This window comes from Oryctolagus cuniculus, chromosome 5 (assembly GCF_964237555.1).
Source record: "Oryctolagus cuniculus chromosome 5, mOryCun1.1, whole genome shotgun sequence".
Taxonomy (NCBI): Eukaryota; Metazoa; Chordata; class Mammalia; order Lagomorpha; family Leporidae; genus Oryctolagus; species Oryctolagus cuniculus.
This window is the reverse complement of record NC_091436.1, coordinates 130848166-130861465: the sequence shown is the minus strand read 5'-3', so window position 1 is coordinate 130861465 and position 13300 is coordinate 130848166. Positions and strand designations below refer to the sequence as shown.

Below are 13300 nucleotides of genomic sequence, written 5' to 3'. Positions count from 1 at the left end.
AGGTTGGGTGGCTTGGCTGGTGCAGGAAGATGTGTGCATGTATAATCATGTATTTCCTTGTTTAATCCCTTCAGTGGCTCCCACTGCTGTGAGGACAATTCCTAAACCCCTTCCCGAGGCCCTGAGAACCCCTGACTCTCATTCTCTCTCTTGACACCTGGATTCCCCAGATGTACAGAGGTGCCAGTTTCTTACTGTGCCAGTCTCTTTTGGCCTCCTAAATCTTCCTTTTATTTCCCAGGCGAATCCCTACTATTTATTCAGGTTTCCGTTTGGATATTTCTTTCTCTGCGTGCTCCCTCAGGCCCTCTAGACTAGGATAGGTCCTCCTCTACGTGTTTTCATAAACCTTGAATTTCTTTAGTATCGCTTTTCATACTTTATTGCAATTACCTCTTTCATTATTTGTCATTTGCTCTTTTCTGTAAACTTCCCCAGAGGCAGAAACGATGTCTGTCTTTGTTCACCCAGCACAGGTGTCGAGCACAAGAAGGACTCAATAGATATTTGCTAAATGAAGTAGGATCGGTTCATGAATAAGTAAATAAAACTGCCCTGTATGCTTATGTTTTGTGCTATTGCAATTCAGTATGTAACCTTTTTGTATCTCATGTTTTTAAGGTAAAAATGCATATCAAATCAGTTACTGATTTTGAATGGCTAAAGCAGAGTAGATTTTATTTTAAAGAAGATTTGGATCAAACTGTGGTGTCTATTACAGATGTTGATTTTATTTACCAAAATGAATTTCTGGGATGCACTGATCGTCTTGTTATCACTCCATTAACAGATAGGTAGGAAACTCACTTTTTGTTATGCTATTTTGTAATTAAATAATGTGCTTGAGATTGTTCTAAAATTGCATTTGAAATATTAACAAAAGCATATCTCTGTCATGTTGGGACTGTGCTAGCTCATCAAAGTCAGGCTAATAACAAAAATAACCATAACTGTTACTTAAATGTATGTGTACATTAAATTTTTATGAAGTAGAAAAAAGAATAAAAGCAAGCTTGAATTTTTATTGTAAGTAATTTAATAATGAATTTTAGATTGCAAGATGGAAAAGTATTCCTAGAACCATCAAGGAAGTCATTAGAATTGCAAAGAAGAAAGGTACCTTGGAGATCATCTAATTCAATCTCCTGGTTTTTCAGATGTGAAAACTGATACCTAAAATGAAGTTTCTTGGGCAAGTCTGAATAATCAGTCAATGGAAAGTTCCCTTATAATTCTTTACAGTCTAGGCAAGGAATGATCTTCTCATCTTTACACATGTGTTTACCACAGTACTCAGCTCACTGTACGGTACATAGAAGACAGTGTTTGTAGAGTTGACTTCAATTTGTTAATAGAACACTTGGTTCTGCCATTACTTTAAACACGGCTGCCTCCAGGTAGAATGATGGCATAGTCAAATTACATCTTCAGCCTTCTCGTGATTGACCTTAAACTCTGCCTTTTACATCCCCTGTACCACAAATTTGTTAGTTTTCTCCTCCACTGGTATTTACATGTTAAGTTCAATGTCTCATGAAGGTTTACTAAATTTTACTTAGAAAAAAACATAACAGAAGCCGAAGCATGGACATTAGGAGGTTCATTGTATTATTATTTGCTCTTCTCTAAATGAGTGAAACATTTCATCATTGAGTGAATTATTTGCAATTCTGTGTTGAAGTGGTCTTGTGAAAGCCAGTACAGGCCGGTGCCGCGGATCAATAGACTAATCCTCTGCCTGCAGCTCCGGCACACCGGGTTCTAGTCCCAGTAGGGTGCCAGATTCTGTCCTGGTTGCTCCTCTTCCAGTCCAGCTCTCTGCTGTGGCCCAGGAGCGCAGTGGAGGATGGCCCAAGTACTTGGGCCCTGCACCCGCATGGGAGACCAGGAAGAAGCACCTGGCTCCTGGCTTTGGATCAGCACTGTGCACCGGCCGCAGTGGCCATTGGAGGGTGAACCAACGGAAAAGGAAGACCCTTCTCTCTGTTTCTCTCTCTCACTGTCCACTCTGCCTGTCAAAAAAAAAAAAAAAAAAAAAAAAAAAGAAGCCAATACATGCGTGGTTTCCCAGTTTTGTGATATCGTGTGGGTAGCTTGTCATCAGCCATTGTGGAAATAGTTTTTTTTTTTTTTTAAGATTTATTTATTTATTTGAAAGTCAGGGTTACACACAGAGAGAAGGAGAGGCAGAGAGAGAGAGAGAGGTCTTCCATTCGCTAGTTTACTCTCCAGTTGGCCACAATAGCTGGAGCTGTGCCAATCCGAAGCCAGGAGCCAGGAGCTTCCTCCAGGTCTCCCACGTGTGTGCAGGGGCCCAAGGACTTGGGCCATCTTCTATTGCTTTCCCAGGCCATAGCAGAGAGCTCGATCAGAAGTGGAGTAGCCTGGACTCAAAGTGGCATCACTGCAGGTGGCGGCTTTACCCGCTAAGCCACACTGCTGCCCCCTGGAAATAGTTATACCAAAGAAATGGACAAACATGAAAACCAGGTCTGCTTTTTCCCCGGAGAGCCAGTTGTTAAGCACCTGCCAGCACACCACTGTATATTTGGTTTGCCCACTGACCACAAAGGAAGGTCAGGGTTGAGGGCTTTGGAGGTTTGTCTAAAGAAATTTTGTGGTTCGCTGGGCTACTTTTAGTGAATATCCAGTACCCTGGTCTTGTTTAGTCATCTCTTTAATGTGTGCTGCTCAAATTCTAAAATAAACAGGCCCATTACAGTCGCATTGCATTTTGCTGGTGCTTTTCTGTAACATGTGTTACCCCATATTCACAAAGTTTTGTCTGATTAACACTTGCAGATGCTATATCACGCTAGCACAAGCTTTGGGAATGAACATGGGAGGTGCTCCAGCAGGACCTGCGGGCACGGGCAAAACAGAAACCACCAAAGATATGGGAAGGTGTTTGGGAAAATACGTGGTCGTGTTCAACTGCTCAGATCAAATGGATTTCAGAGGCCTAGGAAGGATTTTCAAAGGCAAGTGTTCAATTATTAAGTGTCAGACAATATTGCATTATTTTCAGTGGCTTGATTTTTATTTTCCTTTAATGTTTTCTAATATAAATGTAAAGTGACATCACACATAGTGAACATTAGTATATATTGATCCATAATAAAAAATGGGTGAATAATATCAATTTCCTATGATTCAGTGCTGTTGCCAGTGTAGTGGTCCATGTGCTGGATGGGTATTAGATTTTGAAGATACAACCAATGCATAATTGCCTGAAACAATAGTGGAGGAGATATGGCCAAGATATCAAGTTGGTGGCACATGTGACTTCATTCCTGCATAAATTTCACTGAAATGAAAGATTTTAACAAAAGCATAGCAACACTGGAAAACAAGTAGGGAAGGGGTTGGTGGACATCTGTAGATAGGAAACCTTGAGAAAATCCTGAAGGTTGGTAGCAGTGATTTTAGATGGACAGAGGAAAAAATGTTAGAGGACAATCCAAACTCAGAGCTCAGCCTTTGGCAGTCTCTGTTTCCTGTCTACATATATTCTCTTGGGGTCACACTCAGACCCAAGCTTGACTCCCAGATTTCTCTCTCTAGCTCAGAATTTGCTTTGAAACCCGGACTTTATCTGCGCAACTGCCTACTTGACATCTCTACTTAAATGTCTAACAGGTCCACATTCATCATATCCAAAACCAACCTCTTTAGCTCCTTCTCTGTATCTGCTCCTTCCTCAATCTTGCCCGTTTCACTAAATGACCACTCAATCTTCCTGGTACTCAAAAAAATACCTTTGATTTCTCTTTATTCCTCTCTTCCTCTCCTACTCACATTTAGTTTGTCAGCAAATATTCTTGGTTCTCCATTCAAAATATATCCCAAGTTGGATCACTGCTGCTGTCATTGTAATTCAAAGCCACTATCACCTCTCACCTGACTCATTCCAGTAAGCCTCCTAATTGGTTTCCCTGTGTCTACCCTTGCCCCCTTGACCCTAGTCTCAAATCAGCACCACAGGCATCCTGGTACATGTAACTCAGGTCCTGACACTCCTGCTAAAAGTGACTAGACCACTTCGGAGTGAAAGCCAGAATCCTCACACTGGACTTGGGCTGTCTTGCCTGATTACTCCATGCCTCCTCACTTCCCATTGCATTGCTCTGACCGTCTGACTACACCACCTAATATTCTCCCCTTGATCTCTCTGCTGTAACCATATCAGCCTGCCTGATGTTTCTTGTACACTAGAAGCTTACATATTTCTTAGAACGCAGATCCTGGATGTTCCTTAGATTCCTCTCCCAGACACTCATTCACATGATCATTTGATTAATTTGATCATTTGATTTCACTGGATCATTTGATTAAGATCCACGGCAAAGTCATACCGACAAAGATCTTGAAGCATTCTCTTTGAGATGAAGTATCAAGTTCTTATTTTTATTCCAGGTTGAGCATCCCCAGTCAAAAAATCCAGAATCTGAAATGTTTCAAAATCCAAAACCTATTGAATGCTGGCATGATGCTCAAAAGATTTTGGATTTTGGAACAATTTGGGCTTTGCATTTTCAGATTAGGGAAGGTCAATCAGCAAAAAGTCTATGCAGATTTTCTAAAATTAAAAATCGGAAGCACTTCTGGCTCCAGGCATTTTGGATGGGAGATGCTCAGCCTGTGCTTGTATTCATCATTGCGTCACGGTCCTAGCCGGTACAGTAGGAATGACAACAACAAAAATACAAGGGTTGAGAAGAAAGAAATGCAGTATTTACAAATGATAATAGTAAGACTGTAAAGAAAATTCAACAAATCCACAGAAAAATATAATTTAAAAAGTTTACTGGCATATGAAACCAACACACAAAATCAGCTTTATAACCCAGAAAAAATAGACAGTGAAAATTGCAGAACTATCCTATTTAGAAAATAATTAAGAGATTGTGGTATTGCTGTAGGGATAGATAAATAGACCAGCAGAATATAACAGAGAATGCAGAAATGGGTCAAGGACACTGGAGATATGACAAAGAAGGTACTGTAAATCAGTGTTGAAGGGAGGGGTTTTATAATAAATAATTCTGAGATAATATGTAATTAATATTTGACACCACACATGAAAGTCTCTTATGGGAGCTTAAATGCCTAAATGTGAAAGGTAAAACTGTATTGGTTTTCAGAAGGTAACTAAAGAAAATAGCTGTATTTTTAGAACAGAAAACCTTTTTAAAATATGAAAATAACAAATCACAAAAGAAAAGAATGATGCATTTGTCTGTTGTAAGTTAAAAACTTCTATTCATCAATGAATATCAACGATAAGTAAAAGAAAAAAAAAAGAAAAGCCATGTCAGAAATTTGGAAAAGACATTAACAGCATATATAGTCTATAAAGAGTTAGCATCCCAAGTATATGAATACTGTGTATGAGCAAAAGATATCCCAGTAGAAAAATGAGGAAAAGGCATTTTATGCATGAAGAAGAATGAATGACTAGCAACCAAAGCAATGTTTATTGCTATGACAGTCTGCTTTGTGTGATTAGAGTCACACTTAGTATGACATTGTCAGGGACACAGAGCCACAAAGACACTGCTCCACTACTGGTGGAAGAGTAGTCCTTTCTGGAAATCAGTTGACTTTGCTTTAAAAAGCATACATATGTATTGTTAGCTGTCCCACCTTCTGGTTCGTATTCAGATATGCTGCACTTGCTGCCCCAAGGCCATGGGTAGGAATGATCATATGTTCATGCAACATCCACCTGCAAACAGCCCAAGTGTCCTCTATGGTGGTGTGGATACACAAGTTGTGAGTGTATATTTTGTATATTACATATAAAGGAATGGAAAAATACACACACATGTGTATAAAATTCTGCATAGCAATTATGTAAAAAGGAGTAACTACAACAAGATTCATTGACACAGAGCAATCTCACAGAGAGAAGAAAACAAGCCTCACAAAAGTATGGTATGAGTAAACTTAGCATTCAAAAATAGGTAAAACTAAGAATAAGTTATTTAGATGTGTATAGACATAAGTAGTAAAAAGGAAAAGAAAAGGAAGAAAATAATGATTCCTGCGAAGCTCAGATGTAAGGCAGGAGGGGTGGGGGGATGTAGTTGAGGAGAAAGTTACTGGAGTTTCTTTTTATTAACTATCACGCATTCACTCGCTCAGCCCTTCCTTTGAATGGGATGTGATGGTGTCCCTGTGCTAGACACCCAAGGGATTGCTCATCTAGCTCCTGCCTGTATTTACTTGGCTGTTTAATTTTATATCTTTATAATGTGATCTATACTTATATATATGTGTGTATATGTATAGAAGTATATGTATATAATTGAAATCCATACCACACACCTTTTGAAGAGCTCACATATGCATGGATCTCATATTTTTTGTCTGCCAGAATAAACCTACCTTTTGATTTCATTTTCCATGAATTTTTTTGAGGTATCCTCAATTATATAGTCTTCATGTGAGATTTCTCCACTTAAGAAAGGGAATAAACAGAAGCTACCGATTGAGAGAAGGCCCTTAAACATGTAGAGCTCACAACAGATGAATAGCCAATGTTTAAAGACTCCTTTCACATCACTGAGGAACACAAAATAAAACGTTACTAAGATGCCACTCTCACCCCCGCCAGAGTGGCAAAAATGGAAAAGGCTGACAAAGCCACTGCTGGTGAGACTTGTGGAAGTGTTCGTTCTCGGGACTTCAGTGTGCGGGACGTGGTAGAGCTGCTTCCAAAACCAGCTCGGCAGCCGGAAGTGAATGTGAGGATGCACGTAATCCTTGACCCAGCATTTCTGCAGAAGTTGTGAGCAAGACTGCTATGCTGCTGTTGCAAATGATCAGGAACGTCCCAAATATCCACTGGGAGGATGATGACTTTTTAAGCTGGTGTATTTGCGTAATGGAATACCTGCACAATGCAGCATTTTTAAACGGTCAATTATATCTGTATATTATCAGTGTAGAAAAATAATATTGAGCAAATAAATCGAATTATGGAAGGATATATATATATATATACACACACACACACAGTGTTTTGGATATATACATACAAATTTTGAATAAGCAAAATACATAGCTTCTATGAATACATGCATAGAGCCAAATGTTTAAAAGCATGCATAGGACCCACTCACACAGATTTTAGGTTAGAAGTTATTTCTGACAAAGGAGGGATTGTAGATCCAAGAGGGACATTTATTAGCTAGAACTTTGTTGTTCTAATATTCTATCCTTTAGAATAAAATCTGAAGCAAATTGTTAAGATCTGGTGAGTGGGTTCATAGCTGTCCACTATACTATTCTTCATAATGACCTGTGTGTTGAAACATTTCTGAAACCCCCCAAACTATTTACTTATCAAATGGAAGGTTCTGTGGCTCAGTCTTTCCTGAGAGTTGGGGATGGTAGAGCGAGCAGAGTAGGACACAAGGAAACCCTCGCCTACCCAAACTGGAGTCCAGAAGGCTGTCTCCCATTTTTCCTTTCTGTGCAAATGTTGTAACCCAGCTCTCTGAAATGGGACTCATCCCAGATGGGGGTTTGTGCCAGAGAGGCGAGGCAAGAGATGGTTCAGTGTGCAAGCCCCTTGCCTGGAAGGAGGGGCCTATCACCCCTCCCTCTGCAAATCACCAGATGCAGACATGCTTCCTGCAAACAGGGATTTGCATTTGGGACGAGGAAGTACACACTGAAAAATCATCATTCAGGGAGAACAGAGTCCCATAAAACATCTGAAGAACCTAGGGAAGCACCCAAAACAGTGAAGAGACCTGGCTGTTAAATTGAATTAACAGAGCAGAAGAAAATTCAATCATGAAATTAATAGCTTCAGAGAGATTCCAGAATTTATCACATTCAATCGATTTAAAACATGAGCTGTTGTAAAAAAAGTAACAATTGGAATTCTTGGAAATTGAAACTGGAACACACACACACACACACACACACATTCAAGTTGGAATATCTAGCCAAGAGAACACCATGCAAAGACAAAGAGATGGAAAGTTTGGCAGAAACACTTAAGAGGCCTAGGGATAGATAAAGAAATGCCAATATCCGTCTAAAGGAAATTCCTACAGGAGAGAGGAGAAAGACTGAGATGGAGGTAGCAGTAATGAAAGAAACAGGAGCATTTTGCAGAAGTGAAGGTAATGGAGTTTCCATCCTTCGAGATTAGACAGGAGCAGTGTGCACGATATCCAGATCCTTCTCTGTGCCGGGTTTTATAAGAAATAAATAAAAATCCCCTTGGCCGTTCTCTGGTTCACCCTTCATCTTGACATTTCTATTTCATTGCAATAAAAAGGAACAGAGAGATCTGACCCAGCCGGGGCATCTCTTATTTTGTGAGTTTCCCTAAACACGTTGGCTCCCTCCTCCCCATCCCCACTGAAGGTGACATTTCCACACTGCATCGAATTGTGTCACCCTTCAGCGTCCCTGGGTATAATGAGGTAGCTACATGTTCATGTTGGCTGTGTACCTTTTTCACTGTCTTGGTGGTGCTAAACAAATAATTAAACCTCTCTTTATTACTGAAATTAAATAGGTTTTTATAAATAGCCAGATATGGAAGTTTACATAAATTGTATTTCAATATATGATTGTTTGGGAGCACTTTATAAAAATGATTGTATAAGATCAAATAAGACCTGTAAGAAGAGCAAAACTTTACAAATTAACTGTTTTTCATGCCAGGTCTTGCACAGTCAGGTTCCTGGGGCTGCTTTGATGAGTTTAACAGAATTGAACTGCCTGTCTTATCAGTGGCGGCCCAACAAATTTATATTGTTTTGACAGCAAGAAAGGAGAGAAAGAAGCAGTTCATTTTTTCTGATGGTGATTGTGTTGATTTAAATCCAGAGTTTGGAATCTTCTTAACAATGGTGAGGATAAAGGCTTTAATTGCAATCTGATTGGTTTAATTTCTATAGAATCAAATGAAAGGAAGCATATATCGGTGGGTAAATGACCAGGAGTCATGCGATATTCTCTCTTACTCCAGGATTTTTTAGAGTATTGGAAATAGCTCACTCAGAAGATAAAATAATAATGTGTTAATGATAGTAGTTATTGATTGTTGAGTATTTATATGCGAAGCTGACAGCTTTATGTTTTAGCATAACTCATGCTGCACTGCAGGAACGCCACAAGGATCAGTTTCTCCCTCATGCCTTTGTCCACTGTGGGTTGACCTCCGTGGAGGTGGAGAGGCCAGGGTCTGTGTTATATGTCTTTACTGTGGTACTCAGGCTGACAAGTAGGCACTGTTTCAGTTATTACTGATTCCCACTGCAAAAGAAAAAGGGAACATGAAGCATTGTGCCCTGGGGGTGGGTATGTGGCCTAGTGGTTAAGATACCCATATCCCTTATTAGAGTACTAGTGTTCAATACCTGGCTCCAGCTTCCTGCTAATGCAGATCCTGGGAGGCAGCAGTGACGGCTCAGGTCCCTGGGTTCCTGCCACCCATGTGGGAGACTTGGGTTGAGTTGATGGCTCATTTTGTGGGCATTTGGGGAGTGAGCCAGCAGATGGGTGCACTCTCTCATTGTCTCTTCTTTCTCTCTGGTTCTCAAATAAGTTAAATAAATAAATAAATAAATAAATAAATAAAATGTGCTTTTGCTCTTGGAATTTCTGCCCAGAGAGATAAGTCATTTGCTAAAGCTAGTGGCATAGACACAGCTAGCTTCAAGGAGGGCAGAAGAGCACAGTCCTATCATGGGATTGGAAAGAGGGAGAAACTCAAGTGTTTGACAACACCAGTGACTGTCACGTGCACACCAGCTCATCTTAAAGCTACAGTCATCCTTTGAGGTGATATTTTATAGCTGAGGTTGCTGGGCCTCAGGAAGCTTAAAAAACTGGCTCAAGGTGCTACAGAAAGCATCTCTATTTTTAGCAAAGAGTCAATGAGGTTTTTTTTTTTTTAGATTTATTTATTCATTTGAAAGTCAGGGTTACAGAGATGCAGAGAGAGGTCTTGCATTGGCTGGTTCACTCCCCAACTGGCCACAATGGTCGGAGCTGCACCAATCCAAAGCCAGGAGCTTCTTCTGGGTCTCCCATGTGGGTGCAGGGGCCCAAGGACTGGGCCATCTTCTACTGCTTTTCCAGACCACAGCAGAGAGCTGGATTGAAAGTGGAGCAGCCGGGACTTGAACCGGCACCCACATGGGATGCTGACACTGCAAGCAGTGGCTTTACCTGCTATGCCACAGCGCTGGCTCAGCCCCAGATCACTGAGATTTGATTCAGTTGTTTGAATTAACTTCCTAAAAACCAACATCAAGGATGTTTCACTCCCAGGGTATTTTTTTAAATGATGCTTTGAAAGTCAAGGAACCCTTATAACTATGGCTGCGAGGAATAATTGAAGAGGTGAAATAAGAATTACCTAAGTAAGCTAATCAGTATAAAGTTCTGTTTTCTCCTCTCTTTTAATAACCTATTTTAGAGCACAGTTATTTACGTATTTATTTATTTTTCCATTCTTTCATTTTCTATCTTTTAAACCAATAGACAGATGCTTATTTTTTCCTTCTTAGAATTGTGTGGGTGATTTTAGTAATGAATGAATTGGAGCTACCTAAAAGGAGGTGATGTGAGTATGTAAAATATGGATGGCCCAATAATACACATTTTTGAGAAAACAAGGACATTTTATGGACCTAATTTTTTTCAATACCACCTTAGAATCTGATTGAAAGGTTTGAATTGTATTGAGGAAATTATACCAAACAGCTGAGAATTAAATATATTTCAACTTTCAGAACCCGGGATATGCTGGGCGCCAGGAACTACCAGAAAATTTAAAAATCCAGTTTAGAACCGTTGCTATGATGGTTCCTGATAGACAGGTATGTAGTGGACTTAAAAATGTGCAAGAGTTTATGTCCTTACCTGTTTTCCACTAAAACCATTGACAAATTGTTAACCATATTAATTTTCAGATCATCATGCGAGTTAAACTTGCAAGCTGTGGGTTTCTTGAAAATGTTATCTTGGCTCAGAAGTTTTACGTTCTTTACAAACTCTGTGAGGAACAACTTACTAAACAGGTAACTTTCTTTTTTTTATTTATTTTTTTATTTATTTTTTGACAGGCAGAGTGGACAGTGAGAGAGAGAGACAGAGAGAAAGGTCTTCCTTTGCCGTTGGTTCACCCTCCAATGGCCGCTGCGGCCGGTGCGCTGCAGCCGGCGCACCGAGCTGATCCGATGGCAGGAGCCAGGAGCCAGGTGCTTCTCCTGGTCTCCCATGGGGTGCAGGGCCCAAGCACCTGGGCCATCCTCCACTGCACTCCCTGGCCACAGCAGAGGGCTGGCCTGGAAGAGGGGCAACCGGGACAGAATCCGGCGCCCCGACCGGGACTAGAACCCGGTGTGCCGGCGCCGCTAGGCGGAGGATTAGCCTAGTGAGCCGCAGCGCCGGCCTAAACAGGTAACTTTCCATATCTGTTTACTCCCAAGCCATGAAATTAGTTTTTCATGTTGCAATTTTACCTTGATGCACACTAATTGGTGAGTCAAAGAAAATCTCATTGACTCTGTTCTAAAGTATATTTTAATTAATTTTTCCTACCGGCTATGTATTTTCAAACCCTTTTTATTAGGAAATAATTGTAGATTCACAGGAAATTGCAAATAAATATCCAGGAGTTATTCACCATTCACCTGCCTCCTCTGTGTTGACATCTTGTAACTAGTACAACAACAAAACCAAAAAATTGACATTGGGACAAACCACAGAGCTTATTAAGGTTTCACCAGTTATGCATGCCCTCATGTGCTCTGTCTAACTGTCACATGGATAGATTCGTGTGATCACCACCTAACCAAAATACAGAACTGTTCTATCACCCCCCGTTTCCCTCATGCTGCCTTTTACCCAGATTCCCTAACCAGTTGCAGCCAGTAGCCTTTTCTCCATATCTATAATTTTATTTCAAGAATGTTATATACATAAAACCATACATATAAGTACATATGTGACCTATTGGTCGTGCATTTGAAATTTATTTTTACGCAGACTGTGTACGATTGTGTTGTTCTCAAATGGCGTTTAAGGTGTGAACAGGTTTTTTCCCCCCTTGGGGTGACCATTTCATTTGTCAAAGATGGGAGAATTGAGCTAATTAGTTTTTAGTTCAACCATTCGTATAGCATCTAAGTATCAGGAAATGTACCTATATGTACAGAGGGAATTGGCATTTGGGGTTTTTCAGTTAAGTAATCTTTTCCCCCTCTTTTCTCATTTTAGGTTCACTATGACTTTGGGTTGAGAAATATTCTCTCTGTGTTGAGAACACTTGGATCGCAAAAAAGAGCCAGGCCAGAAGATAGTGAATTAAGCACTGTCATGAGAGGACTGAGAGATATGAACCTTTCTAAATTGGTATCTTTCTTCCCTGAATTCACCTCTTTTCCAAGATTTTGACCTGATTTCTTTCTATCTGGCTGGCTTGAGCTGTGAGCACTAATAACAGCAGGGAAAATGGGTTTTGGACGCTTCCATTAGAGGGCAACTCCCCCCCATCTTGTATGACCATCAGGGACTGGACGTGGCTTTCCTAACCAGTTGTGCAGTTAAACAGAGAATCAGTGGACTTCAGCCCCAAAATTTCAATCCCCTTCTCTACCATTATTCATACTATAAAAGACATTCTAATTCTGAAAATCTGAATTCATAGGGCATCCCAAGAACTTGTTGCTTTCTCTGAATATGACTAGCTTATCTCAGATCAACACCATTCTTATTTTCCAAATATGTATTAGAAGTTAGCCATGGAAAGTAAGAAAGAGCTGTATCACTGCTTTCATGCTTGTCACAAGTATAGTTGGGTTATTTTGAACTCATGTGGTATTAGTTCAAGAGCTTCTACGTCTACTTACTGTGTCCATGCTGTGGACATGTAAGATGGAGGAGCTCACAGCCTGGTTACAAAACCTCACCGTTGCCAGCTGTATAGTTCCTTCCTATTATAAGGATTCTCAGGTGCGCTGTCTTGTTTGAGCCTCACGGGGACTCTGTGGACTGTGGATGGCCAGCTTGTTTATCATCACATTGCTCAGGTGTGAGCTGGGACTCAGAGACGTTGGAGGACTAACGTATAATCACAACAGCTGAGAAGCTGAAATGACAATCCATGAGAGTTTGGGATGCCAAATCCTTTGCTCCTTCCAGTACAGCTCACTGTCTCCCCTAGAAAATGGTGTTCTTGAAACTCCCAGACAAGTGTTCCAGAAACCCTCAGGGAAGCCTTGGAGTAGGAGGAGAAATCAGAAGGAGTGGAACTTGGGGA

At 40.5% G+C, this 13300-nt stretch overlaps 1 protein-coding gene across 5 annotated transcripts in view; it reads left to right on the top strand.

The window, feature by feature from the left end:
* The window catches only part of DNAH8 (dynein axonemal heavy chain 8), a 358350-nt gene that overhangs the window by 159917 nt on the left and 185133 nt on the right, over positions 1 to 13300 (top strand). For all 5 annotated transcript variants that reach the window (XM_070074115.1, XM_070074114.1, XM_051854776.2 and 2 more), the window contains 6 exons: positions 622 to 794; positions 2803 to 2981; positions 8692 to 8879; positions 10770 to 10856; positions 10950 to 11057; positions 12259 to 12393. In XM_070074115.1, coding sequence (XP_069930216.1) covers positions 622 to 794; positions 2803 to 2981; positions 8692 to 8879; positions 10770 to 10856; positions 10950 to 11057; positions 12259 to 12393 — 870 coding nt within the window. The remainder of the gene's footprint in view (positions 1 to 621; positions 795 to 2802; positions 2982 to 8691; positions 8880 to 10769; positions 10857 to 10949; positions 11058 to 12258; positions 12394 to 13300) is intronic.